General features: G+C 39.1%; 2 protein-coding genes across 13 annotated transcripts in view; one reads left to right on the top strand and one right to left on the bottom strand.

Annotated features, from left to right (window-relative positions):
- Positions 1 to 9,133, top strand: part of dlg3 (discs, large homolog 3 (Drosophila)) — a 109,484-nt gene extending 100,351 nt beyond the window's left edge. For 7 of the 10 annotated variants that reach the window (XM_008420772.2, XM_008420771.2, XM_008420778.2 and 4 more), the window contains 10 exons: positions 187 to 363; positions 466 to 541; positions 2,718 to 2,820; positions 4,800 to 4,841; positions 6,055 to 6,105; positions 6,187 to 6,288; positions 6,374 to 6,546; positions 6,643 to 6,752; positions 6,839 to 6,930; positions 7,607 to 9,133. In XM_008420772.2, the coding sequence (XP_008418994.1) occupies positions 187 to 363; positions 466 to 541; positions 2,718 to 2,820; positions 4,800 to 4,841; positions 6,055 to 6,105; positions 6,187 to 6,288; positions 6,374 to 6,546; positions 6,643 to 6,752; positions 6,839 to 6,930; positions 7,607 to 7,713 (1,033 nt within the window). In that variant the 3' untranslated portion in view covers positions 7,714 to 9,133. Of the gene's footprint in view, positions 1 to 186; positions 364 to 465; positions 542 to 2,717; positions 2,821 to 4,170; positions 4,217 to 4,799; positions 4,842 to 6,054; positions 6,106 to 6,186; positions 6,289 to 6,373; positions 6,547 to 6,642; positions 6,753 to 6,838; positions 6,931 to 7,606 lie in introns of all 10 variants that reach the window. The other 3 variants (XM_008420774.2, XM_008420777.2, XM_008420768.2) reach the window with 2 other exon arrangements.
- Positions 307 to 22,010, bottom strand: part of tex11 (testis expressed 11) — a 26,526-nt gene continuing 4,822 nt past the window's right edge. For 2 of the 3 annotated variants that reach the window (XM_008420766.2, XM_017307100.1), the window contains exons 14-29: positions 21,432 to 21,517; positions 21,189 to 21,326; positions 20,348 to 20,450; positions 20,135 to 20,259; positions 19,040 to 19,125; positions 18,532 to 18,585; positions 18,403 to 18,443; positions 17,924 to 18,001; positions 17,750 to 17,820; positions 16,353 to 16,466; positions 16,092 to 16,164; positions 15,864 to 16,013; positions 14,432 to 14,540; positions 14,236 to 14,356; positions 13,567 to 13,734; positions 11,758 to 12,186 (exon numbers count right to left, since the gene is read on the bottom strand). In XM_008420766.2, coding sequence (XP_008418988.1) covers positions 12,115 to 12,186; positions 13,567 to 13,734; positions 14,236 to 14,356; positions 14,432 to 14,540; positions 15,864 to 16,013; positions 16,092 to 16,164; positions 16,353 to 16,466; positions 17,750 to 17,820; positions 17,924 to 18,001; positions 18,403 to 18,443; positions 18,532 to 18,585; positions 19,040 to 19,125; positions 20,135 to 20,259; positions 20,348 to 20,450; positions 21,189 to 21,326; positions 21,432 to 21,517 — 1,589 coding nt within the window. In that variant the 3' untranslated portion in view covers positions 11,758 to 12,114. Of the gene's footprint in view, positions 393 to 11,757; positions 12,187 to 13,566; positions 13,735 to 14,235; positions 14,357 to 14,431; positions 14,541 to 15,863; positions 16,014 to 16,091; positions 16,165 to 16,352; positions 16,467 to 17,749; positions 17,821 to 17,923; positions 18,002 to 18,402; positions 18,444 to 18,531; positions 18,586 to 19,039; positions 19,126 to 20,134; positions 20,260 to 20,347; positions 20,451 to 21,188; positions 21,327 to 21,431; positions 21,518 to 22,010 lie in introns of those variants that run through there. The other variant, XR_534691.2, reaches the window with a different exon arrangement.

Genomic DNA, 22,010 nt, shown 5'->3' with positions numbered 1-22,010 from the left:
AGATATCAATATCAGATAAGTGCATTTTTAGTTAATACACTCAGTAAAGACAAAAAACCAAATATTGTGTCTGGCATTTCTGCTGCTCCTCCTCCTGTTTATCAACTCTGTTTGCTTTTTGTGAATTTATGCACAGATATAATAGATCAGAGGACAAACTAACTCAAATCTGTTTATTTTTTGTAGAGCTCTCTTTGACTACGATCGAGCACGAGACAGCTGCCTGCCCAGCCAAGGCCTGAGTTTCTCTTATGGCGATATCCTTCATGTCATCAACGCTTCTGACGATGAGTGGTGGCAGGCGAGGCTCGTCACTCCGCACGGAGAGAGCGAGCAGATCGGGGTCATTCCAAGCAAGAAAAGGTATATTCCTCCATTTGTGTTTTTATTTCCTTCAAAGGAAATAAAAAAGCTTGAGTAATAACATCTAAAAACCAAAAATGTTTGTTTTTTTTCCTTCCCCAGAGTGGAAAAGAAAGAGCGAGCCAGATTAAAAACTGTCAAGTTCCACGCCAGGACAGGCATGATTGAGTCCAACAGGGTAAGTGTGGGGGACCACCGGCCCCGGGTCCCCAGCGGGGGAGACGGCCCACTTCCTGCCGAGCGGGAAAGCGACCAGCACCTCTTTACCGAAGCGAGAGCGATCAATTTACCCGATTGATTACAGAGCAGCTCCCTGGAGACGATTTGTTTGTAATCAAAACATTCACGGGCACTTCTCTGTAAATTAGAATATCAGGAACCATTTTACAGTAGAAGTCTAATAAATAGGTAATAAATGTTAATTCAGCTCTGAACACTTTGTCATTAATAATTGTTTATTATGCATTAATTAAGAGTGAGGAGACAAAATCTACCAGTTTGCCAAAGAGTGAGCCAAGTCTATTCACCTACATATTTTATCTAGTTATTTGTAAATGTAACATTTCAGCATATGTTCTCCTTCTGAGAATTAATACACAAGAAACGGTTAATGACTTATAAATTGTTTATAAATGAATGGATAACATCTATAAACTATTATTAGCCATCTATAAGGGGAGACTTGTTGTAAATTACCGAATATCATCAAAAGGTTACCTAAGTTCAATGATTCAGTTCAAATAAAACTGTATGAATAGTTTGAAAACACAGATTTAGCTAAAGTGCAGCTCCTAAAAACCTAATTCTGCTCTCAAAAATGGGAGTATTGCATTAAGATGCTTCCTAAAGTTGAGTGGAAGAAAAAAGTATGGTGGCAGAGAAACCCGCACAAGAAATAACTACAGACTTCAGAGGAGTATTTAACATCATGAAGAAGTTTCAGAAACCCACACTCAGATGAGCTACATGCCCTGAGGTGGAAATGTCAATTTTTTATTTTATTTTTTTATACAAAACACACTGAACGGTTCCTCAGTGGTCTCTATGTCCTCTTTTAAGATGAAGGTAATTTCTTTTCTTTAAATTTGGAAATATAAAGATCTGAAGGAGATTAAGTGAAATGACATCAGACTTATGTAATGCTTTATTAGGACACTCAAAGACTCTTTACATGAAATCATTCATTCTCATTCACACATTGATGATGGGAAGCTACAGGACTGTAGCCACGGCTGCCCTGGGGCAGTCTGACGTCAGTCAAGGATGAGGGAAAAGACAGAATCCATGTTTGAGGTCCACCATCAGTTTATGAGTGACTTAGTTTTAGAAATGCATTAGCTGTAGGATTAACAAACACATATAAATACTTAGTGAAAACTATCTCTGTGTGTAATTAAAGATGCTTTCACAGCTGATAGCCCAGTAGACCTGGTTCGACTGGGGACCAAAGTTGCAACGTTTGTTCTATTTTTAGTTGGTTTTGCTTTCACTTCACAAACCTGTTCCCCTCCTCGCCTGTGGAGGCGCTGCACCAAGAACCACTGAATTAAACGACATAAAAACCCCAGAAGAAGACGGTGAGGGCAGCTTTCTTCGTCATGAAATGTAAATAAATATATCATGGCATCAGATTTCAGGTGATAAAGAATTTCTCAGACCACGAATAATTTCTTCCACTATCGCTAGACTCGCATGTTTGTTTTGGTGGCATCTACCCAGAATGCCCTGTGCTATAGTTCACTTCCTGCTTTTGGGGCGGTCTCCAGTCTGCTTGGCGTTCGGATCCATTCAAACCAACAGCAGAGTTCACTTCAACAGAGACTGAGGTTTTTTTGGTCTACATCACAGTAATGTACCGGACTTTCTAAGCAAATCAGAGTTTGATTAAAGTGGACCAAACAGGACTGGTGTAAATGATGCACCATAAGTTTTACTTTTTGAACTGAATTATTGAAGTAAATCATCGTTTTCTGATGGTTTGAGTCACTAAGACGCACCTGGACAGGCTTTAGCTTTCAGATTTGATTTTAATTTAATGAGGATGAATCTAATTATTAATGTTGATTAATTTATACACAGTAAATGTTTGATTTGGTCTGCAGTCGCCCGTCTCCTTCACATTGACGCTGCATTCGGTTTCACCCATTACCTGTTTCTCATGTTCATCGTTTGATGTGAATTGTTTACATTTCATTTGCCCCCTCCTCCCTGTTCTTGCATGGTTGTGGAGTACCTTCATTGAAACCTCGTCTGTTTTTTTTTTTGTGTTTTTTTTTTTTGTCGTTTTTGTCCTCCCTCCCTCCCTCACCTGCCACCCACCCATCTCCCCCTCCCCTCTCTCACCCTCACATCAGCAGCAAGTTAAAGTGAAGCGCAAAAAAAGCTTCAACCTCTCACGCAAGTTCCCGTTTTACAAGAGCAAGGAGAATATTGTGCACGAGTTGGTGGAGCCTGAACGTGAGTATCGAGCTGTGTGATCGAGGGGCGGGTTTGGGGGGTTTCTCTCCTTTTTTTTTTTTTGGGTCCTTTCCCCCCCTTCATGCTTCTCTTCTTTCGTCTTTCATCTTTCCGCTCACCTTCAGGGACGGTGTGTGTGGCGGCACCGCTCCCATTCCCAGAGAGATTCCCCACAGGAGGAGGCGTGGGGTTCCTCTCTGGTGTGACCGCATCGCCTCCAGAGGAGTGTCTAGCTGCGTTTGTGCTGCCAGCTATTAGTATTTATTTATTTAAAACTGCAGTATGTAACTTTTATTTGAAAAAAAAACAAACTTTTTTACATATTTGTTGAAAAGGTCACCATGTCCTGACAGTTTTATATGAGACAGATGATTTGCGAAAACATGGAGTTTCTCGTTTCGGTGCTACTACAGCCGTCTGAAAAAATGAACCGCTCCTGACCAAACCAACCAATCAAAGCCCACAGGAGGGTCTTAGTGCTGTCAATCAATCTTGTGGAAGCGCTGCTAGATATGCTAATGGCAGAGATTTACGGGCAGAAACTGTTTGAGTGCAAGCGGGATACATGAGCTTGATTGACAGCGCTTATAGTGTTTGTTTCAAGTTAGTACCAAAAGAAAACAGACTAGATTTTGTTTTTCTTTTTTAAATTTATCAAATCAATTAAAATAGGCTCTGTAATTTCCATTCTGATATTTTCTGAAGGGTTATTTTGTTTTCAGTTCTAAGTGGTTTTTATTTCCGTTTTATTTACCGTTTTTGATTATTTGGGATATTCAAAATAATTTTTAGTACCTGTGTGACGTGTTCTTTTCAAAATTAAAGTTTGTCTTAACGAGGGTGGACCTCAATTATTATGCCATTATTAACACATTACCTGAAAATGGTGTCAATATTATTGTTTATCGCAATAATTACTGGTATAATTTAGCTGAATTTGCTGTTGCGACAGGCCTGCTATCTGACTCATATTATACTGTCACGACATGGTGACAGTTTGAACAATTATGTACAAAAGGTCACATGATGCAGCTTTAAGTCCTGATCGATTCTCCAGTCAGTCATTGACCCCAGAACAAGGAGAATCTCATTACTGGGCTGAAGCTTTAACTCTTAGCAGGTCAAAATCCCGTTTTAATGGGATTGGGCCTGTGTAATTGAAAAGCAGTGGCTTACTATGAACAAAGTGGAGCTCAGGCTTAATGAGCATGACGGCACCGTGTGTCAGCGGGCACACTCCTCTTCCTCTCCTCCTCCTCTGCCTCGCCCCCTCCGACTCTCACTAACCTCTTCTTCTTCCTCTCTGCTTTTCTTCTCTCGGTTTCCGCTCTCACCTGTCGGGACATCTAGGACTTCCCGGGGTTAAGCGATGACTTTTATGGATCAAAGAGTTTGAGTAAGTGTGTGGTTGCACCGTGTCAAGCAGCTGTCCCGCTTTGTCACTGCAGACCCAGATGGGAATGCGAGAACCACACACATTTAGAGGGTGGAGAGGGCACGCGCGCACACACACTCACACACACACACACACCCCTCAGACTCACAGTATGTACAGAGGCTGCATTCCTATGGGAGCCAGGGTGACACTTCTTCAGTCTCCTGGGGGTCTTTCTGTTTGTCTCTTAAGGTCACAGAGTTACGATGCATGTGTTGTAACTCTGTCTGCTTGGAGGCGACCAATACGAAGCATTTGGACTGGGAATACTGGGTCTAGTCACAGGAAACACTTAATTTCCTATTGCTTGCACCTAAAAACCACTTCCCTAGTTTTGCAAAAGCTTGACTGTCGCAAATAGAAGAACTTCTGCTTTCTTTATTTCCCCTTCGCCCTTTTCTTTTCTTTTCGTTCTTAAAAGGCCCAACAGTTGATTAACATGGTGGGCTGAGGCTATTTAGGCAGGTGAAATTACATTTTAAACCTTTGAATTAATTAAAAAATGACAATTTGATCTGAGATTTTAATTTTTTTTGCTTTTCAGAATGCCTGACATCCAACACAAGTGACAGTGAAAGTAGTTCAAGTAAGTCACTTTAATTGTATATCGAGTGCTTCGTTGTGTTTCAGGAGTTTATATGGTAGGTCAATAAAATCTGAAAGTCTCTTACCAGCTTCACACATCAGCTGCGTTTCCACAACAAATGTGGGCAAAACTTTGATATTCCGCTCATGTCGAAAAAACACAATTTCACAATTACAGTGTTGCGTTAAATAAGAGATGCAGCTAAAATCACACGTCAATATATTTTCCATAGTGTCAGTGCCAAGCATCTAATGGGTTGAACAGAAGTGAGCCAGTAGCAAAGAGAAGCAAAGACGGACGTCATCCTGCAAACTGGCAACAAATTTACGTTAACCCATAAAAACCTTTCTAACTAACTAGCAAGTTAGCAGCTAGTTAGCGGTAGCCTGAACTGCCTTTAGTCACAGAATGCAATAAACATGCAGCTCTAACATTTGTCTGACAGAAAAGTCTCATGAAAAAAAATAAACTACATAGAAAATCTGAGATAAAATAGTTCTGCCACCACAAAAGTTAAGGCCGGTGATTAACGAATTTAAGACCAATAAACATTGTTGCTAATCAATTTAAGACATTTTAAGCAGCACGGGGACCTGCAACTAATGATTAGTTAACTAATTAGTTAACTAAGTCATTAACTAATGACTTCAATTATTCTGACAATTTGTCAGATAAAGATTTGACAGATTCTGCAGATGTTTTTATTTAACCTCAACAATAGAAATACAGTAAACGATGCACAAAAATGAATGAATAAGTAGGAAAATAAACATTTTATTGCTTAAATACAGTAATATATCATTCCTATAGTTCACGCTTCAACAGTTTTAGCATGGTACGCATTTGTAGGTTAATTTGTAGGTTATATATGTATATACACATAGACAAATATTTCACTAATTGATTCATCACAATTAATCGTTTCAGCACCAGATACATAAATTAAAGTTTTAAGAAACAGCATTAATCAAATCAGCATTAAAGCCATTAACTGCACAGGATTTAATTTTGGAGTATAAATATAAAATACACTTTTATATTTAGTGTGTTATTGTGTACAGTGTACACAATAACACACTGCTTTGTGTTTATCTGCCATAGAAATAAACTGAATTTTGTGGTTGTAAAGTGAGAGAAAAGTAATGAGGTACTGGTATCTTCAGAAAGTAAAAAAAAATCATATTTAAATTTTCTTTGCTTCGTTTTCTTACAGAGGGTCAAGAGGACACGATCCTCTCCTATGAGCCAGTCATTCGGCAGGAAAGTGAGTGGAACTCTGTGCTCTGAGGAAATGTTTGGTGTCTCTTGTCATCGTGTAAACTCACTTTTCTTGTTTCAATTCAAGTCCACTACACAAGGCCTGTGATCATTTTGGGCCCAATGAAGGACAGAGTAAACGACGACCTCATCTCCGAGTTCCCCCACAAGTTTGGCTCGTGCGTTCCCCGTAAGTTGGCGCCCAACGTTGTGCACGCCGTGGCGAACTCACAATCAGAGACGGAGAAATAAACCCGTTCCGTTTGCCTCCGCAGACACAACCCGTCCAAGGCGAGAGAACGAGATCGACGGGCAGGACTACCACTTTGTGGGCTCCAGGGAGCAAATGGAGAAAGATATTCAGGATAATAAATTTATTGAGGCCGGCCAGTTTAATGAGAACCTCTACGGGACGAGCATCTTGTCTGTCAGAACTGTGGCAGAGCGGGTAGGCGTCAAGTTTTCGAGGAAATCATAACATTCAGCAGGTTGTGAAGCTGTAAAGTGTCTGTTTGGGTATTTAATGGTCCTAATGTGCTTTCAGGGGAAACACTGCATTCTGGATGTGTCTGGGAACGCCATAAAACGACTGCAGCAAGCACAACTTTATCCGATCGCCATCTTTATAAAACCAAAATCTGTTGAAGCTCTAATGTAAGCTGCAGACTTTCAACACGGTGCGACCGAAATATCAGCAGCTTCTGAGCGTTTCGGAGTAACTTTATCTTGTTTCCATTCAGGGAAATGAATAAGCGGCAGACGTACGAGCAGGCCAATAAAATCTTTGACAAGGCGGTTAAGCTGGAGCAAGACTTCGGAGAGTATTTCACAGGTTGGTTGCTGCTTTTTTGACTTATTTACTCTCAGTAGTTATAAATGAAAGATTTAAAGCCTTCCACGTTTATTTTCAAACTGTAATTGTCTGAAATGACAAACAGTCTTAATTTGTGTGTAAAACACTTTCTAAATGCAGTGGACCAGTGGGGTCACATATTGGTTCCAAAGAGTCTGTCTGAAATATTCAAAAGAAAAGTTGAAAATAAGAAAAATCAAGAATTTTAACTTCTGCAGTAGTGAACATTGAGTAAAGGCCAATAGTGACACCAAAACCTTTAAAAATAAATAAATGAATCTGTTGTCTCTGGGCAGCATGGTACCAGAGACAGTTACTAAATGTGCTGTGAAAATATAAATGACCTTTTAATGTCTGCTACTATAGTTCAGTGTGTTAAATTGTGGTGGTGATAGTGATAACTTTAATAAATATGTGACAAACCACTCTATATAAGTTACATACTGCGGCTTTAAGAGAAGTAGAAAAAACTAGATTATGAAAGAAATCTTTGATTTTCTATTTAAGTCAGATCGCCCAGCCCTGACTGAGAACCAACCTTTGTAAATGAGTCTTTGTAAATTTCTCTTGCGGTGTTCCTCAAGGACCATGGTTGGGAACACTGATTGATTCATTTTACATAAAATCAGGAAGTAAATCTTTTGTTTGTTTGCAGCTATTGTACAGGGTGACTCGCTAGAGGAGATCTACAACAAAATCAAGCTAATCATCGAGGAGCAGTCCGGGCCATACATCTGGATTCCCTCCCCAGAGAAGCTCTGAGCTCCCGGCCGTCCAACCTGCAGCGGCGCCGCAGAGCTCCCCTCCTGCCCCCCAGAGGCCCTACCCACGTCCACATGCCAACCCCTCTCCCGCGCTCCTCACCTCCTTTTTGCAGATATGTTTCATATCCAGTTTTAGTGTCATCATTATGTTACTCTCTAAATGAAAAAGAAGTCTTTATCACCATTACTGTGACTGTGCACACCCCTGCATGAGTTTCTCAACAAAACCATTCAAGACTGGAATCGCCATTCCAAAGGAATTTGTCAAACGAAAGCAAAAAGGGAAAAGGATCAACTTCCTTTTGTGGACTAGGAACGGCCTGGAGATCGGTGTCGGGAAGGAGGAGAAGTGATTCAAAAAGAAGAAATATAGACAAATCATACCAAGTTGGAACACTTTGTAAATGTTCATCAGATCACAATTAAAAAGACAAGACGAGAGGTTGAAGAACAATTAGGGTTTTGTTTTTAGTTTTTTGGGTTTTTTTCTAAACGGACTGGATCAAATTTGAGCCCTGCTGATGGTACTGTTCGTCTCTCTTGTTTATACCGACGGAGGAAATTAGCGGAGGAGCCTACTAAAAAAAACAAAACTGGTGATCTATTCATCACGAACCAGCTCGCTGTTTGGTCATCTGGAAAGATGGCGGATCAAGAGGAAGAAATGTGTTGTGAATCTCTACATTTATATTATAAGATCACAAGATAAATCATTAAGTCCTTCTGAGATTTTACAGCATATTGAAAACTTCACATTTTACACTTCGTTAGAACCGTCATTCGGAGGGCTGTTTAGATTTTTTCCTTCCTTTCTTGTGGGATTTTATTTTTTTTTTAAATTCGATTTTATTTTTTGGCTTGTGGTTTTTAGCTGCTCTGTAAAGGACGGGGGTAGAGAAGTGTAACCGGGCTCTCTGCAAAACACCAAACTGCCTTACATCTAATACAAATTCTGTTTTGTGACTACCTGTTGTCTGTGAGGGAGGCTGGAAGCAGCCAAAGAGGGAGAGATCTTTACATTCTGTGCCCTCAAAGAGCCAGGAGGTCAGACGTTAAGTGCAATAGATCAAAAATCAAGTCTTACCTCCTTTTACTTCCTTTTTTTCCTGTTATTTTTTTTTTCCTGTGTAATCAAACAATTTGGCTTTATCCGATCCAGACAGGTAGAGCCTCCCGACTCATGTTGAGCAGTAGACGACCCCATTACACTCTCTGCCTTCCAGGACGATTCACTTCTGATTGGTCACATGGTACTGTCCTATCAGCCGCTGCCGCCGCCGTGTGTGGCGGCCTTAAAAACGGGTAGAACAAGACAATAATTGTATTGGATGTTCTAACAATTAAAGAGTCAGTATAACCTGTTTTTGAATTGTCCCCCCTCTGCAAAAGAGAAAACACTAAAGTTGGGTTTGAGTAAATCTTCTTATGCTTTGTGTATCTATAAACCTTGACGCTGAACCACTGTGTTGAGCTCTTAGAGGTGACACCGGATTACTAAAAGAGGGGCACTCCTGCTTCATTTTTAACTGGACATCATCGCTTTCTCTCCTGCAGGACTCGCAGCTCGACATCGAAAACGATCGAAACCGTGACCCAAGACCTCTGAACCCTCTCAGCCTTTTAGTTTTTTATATTTTAATTCTTCTGCGTTTAACTTGCCTGGAACCCAGACGTCTGGGGATCCCCCTTCTTTCTTTCTCTCTCTCTCTCTCTTTCTCCAGCTCACACAGCACCTGTACACCTGCGGGCGTTTTTTTCCGATCAGGTGTGCCCACTTGCCAGGCACCACTGCTAAACCAGCTGTCATTACCTGTGTCAAAACCAGAGTTCAGGGAATAACCGAAGGGAACAGAGCCATTTATAAACTGCTTGCAGACTGTTTCAAAACGGTGTGGTAGCTGAACAATGTAAATAAGCCCCTCCCCCACGCGTCCCCTCCTCACCTGTGCTTCATGCATGTGTGACTCGAACTCGGACAGACAGGTTTTATAGACCGCAGACGTCAGGTAAGTAAAAGTTTGAGCTACTCCTGAGCTTCAAGCTCCGTTTAAAAATGTGCTGTAACGTCAGTATTTCTCATGGGAAAGGTTAGCTAGCGAGACGGGGATCCGGTTCCCTGGAGTAGGGAACTGTCTACGTGTGATTTCTTGTGTCTGGGTGTATAGATTCAAACAACGAAGATATATTGTAAAATAAAAGCAATGCAGGCGGAAACCTCCATCGTTAGACGCTTAAAGTGGGTCCTCTCTGGTGTTCAGCGGACATCCAGCTGACTGTTAATAACGTGTGTATTCATACCTCGGTCAGCCGCGTCAAAGCCCAAAGAACTCGATATCACTCCTATTTCCATTGAGGTTAATGGTACCTGAACGCATCTGTGTGTGTATAACTGGCCAGGGACGTTCTGACGAGAGACATGATGCGTTTTATTTTTATTTTTATTTTATTTTACGGGGGGAAGGGGGTCGGGGAGGGGGCTCAGGCTTTTCTTTTTCTTTTTGTTTGTACTTTTTGGGGTGATGATATGTTTCTGTTCTGGCACATTGTGCAGTAAGTGCTTGCAAACATGAACCCTTTGATTGTACAGTAGTTTCCTTCCTGTCACTGCAGGTGGTACAGCCTATCAGGACACTCGGCCTCATGGTCTTCCCTGTCCTAGTCATGAGGGAACGCGGTCCTGCAACTTTTTTTTGTTTGGGTTTTATTTTGGGACTTGACGAGAGTTTATTTGTTTGAAAATAAAATATGTGACTCAGTTATAATCTTGATGTGCTTGTTATTCGGCTTTAAGTGGCTCGGGCAATCAAGTGCAAATTCTAAACCCTTGGGGTTCGTTTTATTTTGGCCATAGAAATAAGTCTTTAACAGACAAATAATTTTTCATATTTGTAAGCCTTTAAATGATGGCTTTAGTGATTACTTTTGTTTTTCTCTTCTTCCTTTTATCCCCTATAAAATTGCAACGTTTTAGGGGAGTCAAATGTTTGCAACATCGATCAATTTTTAATATTTAGGCAAAATTGTCCGTTTTGGCCACAAAAAAGAAGCGCCTATAAGTAATGCCATAGAAACATTATGTATTGATATACTTTTTCCATCCTGTGTGTATGGAGGGTCAAAAGGGACAAAAAACAAGGTAACACTTTATTTGAAGGGGTGTGCATAAGACTGACATGACGCTGTCAAAACGGAACATAACATCTGTTATGAACATAATCTTTATGAATGTTTATGGCTGTTGTCATGAAGTGTCATTCGGTAAATAATGACACTTTTAATGCAAAGTTGCTCTGAAAGTTCCATTGAAAGTCCATTAAAAATTACAACTTTGCATTAAATTATAATTTACAAAATCATGCAAAGTTGGCACTTTTAATTGACTTTTAATGCAACTTTTAGAGCAACTTTGCATTAAAAGTGTCATTATTTACCGAATGACACTTTATGACAACTGTCAAAGACTTCTATATGTTCATGACAGATGTTATGTTGTTTTTTACAGTGTCATGTCAGTCTTATGCACACCCCTTCAAATAAAGTGTTACCAAAAACAAATGATTAAATCATTAATAAAATGCACCATGAAATAAATTGTTTAATATGTAGATCATTTGATTACATGATGCATTTAATTAAAACTTTAAATAAATGCTTAATTTTTACCATTTAATGTCTTTAAATTGTTAAAATACAAACTTACAATGATGGATGAAAATATTTAATTTTCTGTCAAAGTCGAGGGCAGCGCTAAAACTAGTCTGTAGAAATGTTTGGATTTTAATCATTTAATTACATCTTATACATTAATTGTGAAACATTAAATTAAGCCTTTATTTCCAGGTTGCATTTAATTCATGATTTAATGATGCATTTTTAAATTTTGTCCTTTTTGGCCTTCCATATAATTGGCGGAAACACTGATTCTAACCAAATGTTTTGCGTAAAGTTTTAAAAGTTAACATTTCTCCACACTTTGCCACCAGATGGGAAACGGAGCATGAAATTTCTAGGGTATTTGAACACAAAGGAATGAAAATTAAAGTGAGATGTAAAAATGCTTTTTAAATCAGTCAACAGGACAAAAAAACTTCAAATGGAAACATTCATATGCATATAAAACGGTACAATTACATTTAATTCAAAATACAAAATCTAGCAAGTTTTTATGGAATTTATATTCAAAGATATGAAAAAAAACAGGAGGGTTTAATAGTTCACTAGAAAATGAATGAAAAATCGTCTGCAAACTTTCTGAAAGCTGTAATAAATATTGTCGTCTACCAAGAAGCCCGAATATTTGAATGTAAAGAAGAACTTTTACCTGTAACAAACTGATGGGATGAACCCGTTGGGTTCACCTTCACAACACAGAACATGTAGGAGAGAAGAGCTGAACGTTTTACTCCTCTGTGTGGATGTTTTTCTTCGCTTTGTCCAGTCTGTCCAGGATTTCACTGTAGAGCCCAGTCATCTGTGGAAACAAACATTTAACTTGATTTTTACCATTTCTTAAGCATCATTAGCTGAAAACGCATCAAAGAAATATCAGAGGAAAGTTTATTTATTTCACTCCTGTTGGCCTTTGTTGGGGCTCCTTTCGTATGAATTACTGCATCAATGCAGCGTTGCATGGAGGCAATCAACCTGCGGTTCTGGAAGCCCACGCTGCTTCTAGATTCCCATCGATTATCTGTGGGGTTAAAGGTCAGGCTAGTACCACTGGGCGTTGGACCAGTTTTTGGTACACTGTGGGTCGGTACCAAGTCGTATCTCTGAGGTTTGTCAGCAGGAGGGAGCAGGAAGTGCTCTAAAACCTCCTCTCAAACGGCTGCGCTGACTTTGGACTTCATAAAAACAAGCAACATGGATTCTGTTTCTCCATCTTCCTCCAGATTCTAATTACCAAATAAAATGGAAACTTGACCTTTACCTTCATTCGGGAAGGTTTTACACTTCACAATCCTTTCAAGGCTGCACTTTATCCCTACTGCCTTTTCCTGTATGTTTTTCCTTCAACTAAACTTTCTATTAATATGCATGTTTATACACTAAACACTGTTCTATACATGGCTAAGCCTTTGTGGAAAATAACTCAAGATAATATTTTCTAAGACTTTGTTTTATTAGCAGTAAGCCAGAATTAAAACTGCAGGCCTCTGCCAACACTACATATCCCATAATGCACCCCTAGTTACTAGACGATGTGTTGGTAAATGCTGGAAAAACAATGTTTCTCTGTATGCGTACATTTTTTTGTTAAATTACTGAAATAACTTTTCTATGATTTCCTGAGATCCAAGTACAGCAACTTATTAGGGCCATTGCAGATGGAAAGAAAATAGAAAAGTAATTTTCTGCCAGAAATTTTCTAGGAAATTTTATTGGAAATTTGAGTTTCAAAAGTCAAAAATTTGCCAGAAAATTGAGATTAATCTAAGAAATTTTCTAGAAAATACATGAAAAATTCTGAAAAGTTAAAAATGTTTAACTTTTGCAACTTGTAATTTGAGATTTTTAGTGGAAATTTACTTCTTTTGTTCTATTTACAACGGCCATAATATGCCGTCATGCGCACGTGCAAAAACAGAAAACACACGTTCCACCTTACAGATACGAGCCCAATAATAATGACTATAAGGAACACTATTAGTGCCACTGAAAACTTTAATAATGTATGCATGATCAGGCAAATCTAATCTTAAAAGTATTACGTGAGAAGAAACAATTATGTGATTATTTTCATATGCTAACAACGTACCTGTTTTATTTATTTGAATTTTGAGGAAACGGGTCAGAAGTTTATTATATTTTTGGACCTAATCCTTTTCCGTAGATGACTCCGCTGCTCTACCTGCGTCTCGTAGCTCTCCCTCAGAGACCCCAGGTGTCGGATGAAGCTCATGGCGAGGCCGCACCACTTCTCGGCTTCGTGGTACTGGGCCAGGCTGTACAGCAGAATCCCGGCGTTCCACGCCTGAGTCAGCAGCCACAGCGTCTCCATCTCTGGGAAGCCGTCCGGCTGCGGAGGAAAGCAGGAAGATGTTAGAAAAAAGGCTTTTTTCAGCCACCTGGGTGACTGAAGTTCCCTTTACTCAGAAACTTTCATCAAATCTTGCCGTTTTGTGTGTTAACCTTTTTACTAACTCGTTTTAATCATTTCATTCATATTCTCCAACACTTTTAATCTTGTCCCTTTACTTTGATCCAAAGATTTCGACAGCTTTCAAGTAATAACTCCCTCTGAAAGGGAAAATGTGCAGCGCCTGAAAGGCAGCGTGATGTTTCAATAATCCCACGTCCCTTTCAGAGGCGCTGCTCACCGGCAGTGTGACGATTTCTGCAGAACATTAACATTCAAATTGGCAGGAAGGGGTGGTGAATGGAAGCATCTGCTAATTGAAGTGTGGCTGAAAGCCCATAGATAAAAAAAAAAAAAAAGTGGTTTCCAAGAAACAGCGGGCAGCGGCAGAGTGGAGGAGAGGGGGTTAATTATGGAGCAGTTCTGTTGGCGCTGGCTCACCGTGGCTGAGATGATGGACAGAGCGTCCTCGAAGTAATCCCACAGCTCCTGCAGGACGCGGCTCTCCACCTCGGACACGCCGCTCGGCAGGGACAGCTTGATCAGGCTGTGGACGTACTTACTGAGACGGAGACACACAGTTAGAAATGATGGTTCCATAAACAAGGAAGCGTGTTTTCATGTGGCGCAGCGCTGCCTGCAGTGCGTCGGGTCGGCCTGGGGTTGCTTCCTGTGCAGGGAGAGAGCAGCTCTCAGGGCCTTCTTGCAGAGCTGAGGGAAGTGGGCCGGAGGCTCCATGGCTAAGCCTTCATTAAGAAAAAAAACAATAAAAACAGAATAAATACTTAAAGCTGCATGAATAAATACTTAAAGCTCTATGTAACTTTTATCAGAAATATTTGATGAACCTGTCTTTAAGTTGTGACAATATAAGGCACAAAATCTGTGAACCCCCTAGCTTCTTTACCTTTGCCCGGTGCTAACTAGAAACAACCAATAAGAGGCAGGAGGGGGTCTTGGCTCTGTCAATCATCTCCTCGCTTGCTTTGTGCTAAGCTGCAGCTAGCACATTCTGTTGTGAATGCTCAGTTTAGTTAGCGTAGCTACAGATAACGGCAGATGAACAATTTCTCCACCCTACATGAGATTGATTGACAGCACTAAGACCCTCCTCCTGACTCTGATTGGTTTTGGACTGGAGGAGCAATGGTAGTTCAGGGCCGAGGCAGATGGGATCTGTCTTCTCACAGATCATGTCTGGTACCACACTGATTTAACAAATATTTTTTAAATGTTTTTTTAATAAAAGTTAAATACTGCAGCTTTAAGTAACAACATTCCAGATAGGACTGGGTGATTTAGCTTAAAGAAAATCTCATATTTTCTGATTAGGCTGGTCACAATAGCAAATTATGGCGATTATATTGTCCATTTCCAAGTCATGTATATTGTGAATAGCAAACTAACGTAAGCATGCCCTCTCAAAGATCAATAAACTTGTAAACGCTGTAACAGGATGATATTAAAGATATGAATCATCACAATGGAAGTTATTAAGCTTATTTTTATTTATTGTGCAATTGACTGCTTTACTGCTTATTTCTGATTTTAATCAATACTTTTTTTTCTCGCTTTCTTTTCTAATGAAGAAATTACATTTATTTATTTCAATCAACCCTTCGGTTACTACCAGCCTACGAGAATTTTGAATGAATTACAAGAACATAATCATAAAATAAATATGCAAAAGAAGTCTTAAAAGGTTGGGAGGAAAAAGTTTCTTTTTTAATAATAAGATTGAATAATCAATTATCTTAGTGTAAAATTACTACTTCATTCTCCAGGTCTTATGACTTAATTCTTGTAATATTAAAACTTTATTCTGTATTATTTAGGCTTTATTGTCATACAACTTTATTCTCATAATTACTATGACTGTTATTGAAACATTATGACTTAAATTTACCAATACCAAATGGATAGAAGTTGTAAAGCATGCTTGTCAAACAAAATGGAGGGCCTAGGATGAAAAAAATAAATAAAAATCCTGATTTTCCAAAACTTAAATCTTCAAACCCCATTGGTAAAATCAGAGTTAGTTTCCTCTGATGAAATGAGTGTTTATTAACCTGCCATGGTTTCCAACACTTTGGTTTCGACGTGTTCCAGCTCCAGGACAGACTCCAGTATCGTCTCCACCTTCGGATCGCTCAGCTTCGCACGAGCTTCGAACTCGTACAGCAGCAGCAGGGAGTCCGTCGGGTCCGCTGGAAGGTTGCCTTCAAATCCATTTAGAGAAATATTTGTTCAACTAACTCCCACTTCCTGTCGGTTTCTGTTATTTTCGCCTGCTGTACCTGATGCTTTCAGGGTTTTGCAGACCTCCCAACAGGCCTGAATGTGCTCCAGAGCCACAGTGAGATCCTCCGCCTGTGAAACCAACACAAGGATTCTGGATTTACTGGCGCCATCTAGTGTCCGGCTCTCCTCCCGACGCAAGACGCCCACGCCTGTAATGTGGTTAGTCACCTCTCCTCCTCTCCACTGGTCTTGGTAAATTTCCATCCTTTTTGATGGTGAGCGTGCTAAATGTGGAGGATGAGGAGTGGGTGGCACACCTGGGTGGAGTGAGGAGACTTCCTGCAGAGCTCCAAAGAGGCAGCAGCTGCCATCAGCAGAGACGTCCTCTGGCCCATGAGCAGAGCGCGGTCAGGAGGGCACAGCAGGGAGAGCTTTAAGGTCAAGCAGAAAAACAAATTATTTATCTCTGGCAACTGAAGGAAAACAGGAATGCACTGCTTTAACTAAAGGCTGCAGGTTTAACCTGAAGAGAAAACACATTTATTTATTCTGATGAAATCATTTTAGCAACTACTAAAGAAGACATGAATAATTAGATAACGCTGGAAAAAACAACCACTGTCCAGCTGAAACCAGAGGTTTACATCAGGAGTGCAGCAATTGTAGTTTTCTAGCAGATCGCTGATTCCTGACCTGCCGATTCTGATTTTGGCCGATAATGATCTTTTTTTTTTGTTTGAAATGTTGATAAATATAGCAAGAAAGCCGCTGAGTTGACAACAGTGAGTGATTTCAAACGTGCAGACATGACTTGGTGGGTCGGCGTGTCAGTCAAACCTGCAGAAGAGGACAGTGGCTGATTTCCAGACCTTTGTTGAGGTAGATAAGATCCTCTTCACATCCAAGTATCGGCTGATCACCAATCTCCCAAAATTAAGGGAATCGGCACCAATTCTAACTACCAAAATTATTTATTCTAGTAATTTTATGTTTTTAGATTAATAATCTATAAGAGATTTATTTACTCATGTCTTTAACATCAGAAGTTTACATACTGAATGACTATTGTCTCTTTAAATAATGAGATGATGATGTCATGGCTTTTAGAAACGGCTTTTAACCACTAAACCCTGTTAACACAATATTAGAAATATATTCAAATATGCATATAATTTCTTTTATAATAGGACAATAAACATTTTATTGCCTTAGATGCAATAACGTAACATTCTTTTAGTGAATTTGTAACGGTTCAAGTTAAAACTTTGCCACTACAAGAGTTTTGGGTAGAACATATTTACAGACAAAGGTGCTTTCATCTGAAGTGTAAAATGTATAATATGTATTTTGTACAGTTTGGACTTTATTACTGTTCTGAATATGTTGTTTTATCAGACAATGACACCTTTGGAGTCTGAATACTCCAGTTAACAATCAATAGTTTCATCCCTGATCCAAGCATTGGATCAGTAAATTAGTTTTTCTTTTTCCAAAGTTTTTGTGGGGAATTGAACCAAGTGCTGGTGCTCCGGCTCTCCTGACGCCTCGTATATTAGTTTTTTTTAAATTAAGTTGTTAATGCATTGTAAACAAACAAGTCTAAGTCATGTAAAATTCTAAAAAGGTGAACAGCAAAACTGCCTCTCTTGTCAAAGCAACATTTAATCCCTTAATTGTGCCAGTCGGCCATGACGGGGTCAACCGGCACACTTACCTGGTAGGACAGCACAAAGAAATCCCTCATTCTGTCAGGTCTGCTCTCGCACTGCAGAGCCGAGTTCCAGGCTGCAACAGAAGCACCCACACACCGGCAAAATGAGGCTGCCGCAAGATTTCAGGTGATAGCACAGCGTGTCATATTAAAGTGGCAAGGAAAGAGAGTCGGTACCAATCTTTCTGAACCAGTTAGCGTCCTCGGCGTGCCGCTCAGCACTCATATGAGACTGGTGTGAAATTGTCTGCAGAGCTGATGGGAGGAGAAAGCTTTCAGGTTTATGGAGACTTTAGAGGAAATGTGAAGAAAACGGCTGAAACCAGATATTTACACACACCAGGGTGTCAAACTCAGTTTCATTTTGGGCCATATCAAAAATCTAAATGTTCGTAAAGGTCCGGTTATGTCACAATGTATTGATAAAACCCATTAAACTGTTTAAATATTAATAAACCCCTCCAGGATTTTGTGATTGTTCTTGTGTTTTTTTTTGTAATCAAAATCACAGGTTTTTGGTGCTAATTCAGAATATTTATAAATAAATAATATTGGTATTGGTAATCCTACATGACATTAAAGGTAAAAAATCTAGAGAGTGAAATAAATGTAAATCCATCTGGTCTCAGATGTTTATCACTTATAAATCTGCTCACCCCGTTTCAGATACGGCAGGAGTTTCTCCAGATTCACATCCCTGCAAGGATCGATTGTTTTAGATGCGTAGCCTTAACCAAACATCACATTACATCATTTGTTTGTTTCTTTTTTACGTTTTGCCTCACCTCAACCCATCAGCTGAGTTTTCTGCTGAGGAGAACACGAGTCGGACCAAACACCTGTGAAAATAAAAACAAAGAACCCGGCGTTGACCTCGTTTTCTTTCACCTACTAACATTGTTATACAGAAACACAGTTTCTGAGGGGAAGCTGGAGAAAATGGGTCAGTGGATCATTAGAGGTGACCGAGAAGCAGAATCACTACAATCTGTAAGGCAGACCAGCTAAAAATAATTACTTTATTTATGCAAATCCAGCATCAGACCCACCAAGCACTGAAATTTTATACCTGACATCATTTTATATAATTTTTATTTAATATTGTATTGTTGCTTTAAGTTTATGAAAGTAAATAAATAAGAAAAACAGCATTATGTTGTAACATCCACTATGAAAAGTGAAAAAAGAGCATGAAGGTACTCAATAATTACAATTACAATTAAATTAACAATACAAGTTGCAAACTATATATCATTCTTCTCAATATATANTATTTATTTTTTTTTTACTGACCTGAGACCCTTCAGAACGTGAGCTTCGTCTTTTGAGTTCTCACATAAAACCTCCAGAGCTTTCATTGCAGTTTCCTGTCTTCCATTCTGTCACAAACAAACAAACAAACAAACAAACATTCCCTTTATGAATATTCAAAATGTTCAGACATTATTTAACTGTATTGCTGTCTTAAAAATATATTCATATCCCGTGAAGTTTATGAGATAAAAAGCAATTAACTGTGAAAGGAAGTGTTATATACGTCTATAAATAAAAATATAAAACGTGTGGTGGGCGTTTGTATTCGTTGAAGTAAGATGTAACGATTCCTTGAATGACTTGAGTACCTCGATTATTAAGATTTGTAGAGGAAACTTGCCTCCCTCGAAGCTTTGTTAAATTATGTTTTATTATTTAGTGCACCATGTTGCGGCCGGGTGATTATTTATGTTACACAGTGTTCTCTCTTCCGCCTTTAAGTTTTTGACGAAAGCTAAGTGTTAGCAGCATAACATCCAATTTTCAAGTTCGGTCCGGGTGGATTTCATGATTGATGATGACGTCCGTGTTTCTACCGTTTTTAGAGCCAATGTTGATATCCGATAGTAATACTGAGTATGGCAGTATTTACCAATGTTTTATTTTATAAAATTTGTATTTCATTATTTAATTAATCATCAGAATAATTGATAGAATACTCGGTTACTAAAATAATCATTTACAACATCTCTACATTGAAGTCTGTCTTGGTAATGTGGAAAAAGTTCAACACTTCTACAAGTCATTGCACATTTGCTTGCAGTGTGATGATATTTAAATAATGCTACATATTTAAATGTTTTGAGCTTTTCAAGATGAAGTACGTTTGATTCATGTTATCTTCTGTCAGTTCCCAAACCCTCCTGCCCAACAACATATGATCCAAGTGACAAGATCATGACTCCTCATCCCGCCCTCCACATATACACGTTCATTTGTGTCCGAACTGCAAGTAGCACTGATGAGGCGCTCTAATCATCATAATAGCACCATGGCACTGGGAAATGTGATGAATTTTCTATTAGACCTAATCTCATGACTGGAACGAGTAACGAGCGGTGTGATGAATTCTACCTCCAGAGCAATCTGAGCTGCCAGACAGAGGAGACAGGAAGCTGCGCTCTCTGATAGCAGCAGCCTGTCTTCGCTGGATACTGGCGACTTGGACAGGACTCCCATCGCATTCAACGCCTCTGCAGCTGTTGCAAAGAAACAACACAAATAATTTGCTGAAGAAAAAAAAAATTGCATCATTAAAGTTACAGTTCCTGCATTTAATGCACATACCTTTCTGCACATTGTCGTCCTGAACAGCAATCTTGTAAATGCAGAACTGAGTGAAGATACTCTCAGGATCAGATCTTTCCGCTTCTTTAATTGCTTCTTTAGCCTGAGAACACAAATGTAAAACAATTTTCAGAAAATTACTATTGATATTTAACATTTTGTACATTTTTAATACTTTCATTTATATCTCTACTATTTCTAAAAAGAGAACACACACTTTAAAAAAAACATCCAGCCATTTTTTTGGCAATATGTTAATGTTTTTTGGTGTCTGGAAAATGAGCCGTTTCAAAAACATACGGAATGCAACCCCAGCAAAGCCCAGATCATTACCTAGCAACCCAAACTGAGTTTCAGCACCTTTTAGTCAGCTAATGTTACCTGCTGTACAATGGCTGCTAGAAAAGACGAGTATTGTGTTTTTGACTTGCCATTCAGAAACAATTTGATGCATTCTTGTTGGTTGTGCAGGAGGCTCCTCTTCTGCTTTTCAAAGATGTGCGGTTGTATAATTGCGCATCTTTTTGCAGCTATTTTCATATGCAAGTGTAAAAGTTGACCAGAAGCAGCTTATTTGTATTTAAAGTGACAAGAGGCTCTAAAACGGCTCTTTCTGAAAGGAGCTCAAAACAGGCAGAACTGACCAGACTAAAATCTCCTTATCTAAGAATGATTTTGTGCAAAAAATGTAATGGAAATGTTTTGTATAACCCATAGACCTACCCTAACATGTTTAAGTAAGCATTACAAGTCACATTTAACAAAAATCACCTGATCTGGTGTGCATTAACTACTGCAGCAGAATAATTTCCATCACGACAGCTGATGCTTGGAATTTTACCTTTTCTAACTGCTGCAGGTGCAGCAGGCAGGACGCTCTGTTCCTCTGCAGCTTGGCTAGATTTGGCTCCATCTGACCTGCCTTGAAGAAGCTGAAGGAGTAGTTATACCACTGTAGAGCCTCTGCATAGTTACCAGCCTGAATGACAAAGCAGAGATAATGAGCTGGAAGAGGTTTTTGATCAAATGGTATTAAATCAGGTTTTTTTTTTTTTTTTTTTTTTGTAAATTAAGTTCAGAGCACCTCAAAATGTTTTGATGCCTGATCCCACAGAATGACATGCAAACTGGTCAGTGCATCTGGAGTGAGCTGTTTACCGCTGTAGTGGCCTGTGGGAGGTAAAACTGGTTTTTACATACAGGGTTTGTAACGTTTTCCCACAGTGAAATTCAAGAACTTTTCAAGCATTTTCAAGGTTAAGTTTTTTTTTACTTTTACAATACAAATAAACTATAAAAAGATCATTTCAATTCACTATCTTATAATATCATTTATTACTGTTATTAATAATATCTTGGGATGGTATTCTACATTTTGCAGCAGGGACCAGGTAAACTTATGTTTTGAAATGTATCTTTCATTTCCCAGGTCAGAGAACAAAACACTAATTTAACAAAAAATGTCCACAATTTCAATAACTTTAAGGTATAAAACATTACCCAACATGTATTTCAGTTACACAGATCAGTAAGTTATGAAGCCAATAGGAATAATAATCAAAAATAAAATAAAATAATGAAATAATGTAGTTTTAACTAACCACAAAAAACAAGAGATGTTTAATCGGATTTAACTTCACACAGTGAAGAAAAATAAATAAAT

This window comes from Poecilia reticulata, linkage group LG10 (genome assembly GCF_000633615.1).
Source record: "Poecilia reticulata strain Guanapo linkage group LG10, Guppy_female_1.0+MT, whole genome shotgun sequence".
In the NCBI taxonomy this organism is placed as follows: domain Eukaryota; kingdom Metazoa; phylum Chordata; class Actinopteri; order Cyprinodontiformes; family Poeciliidae; genus Poecilia; species Poecilia reticulata.
Note: the sequence above shows the minus strand (reverse complement) of the source record. Positions and strands in the feature narration are given on the sequence as shown.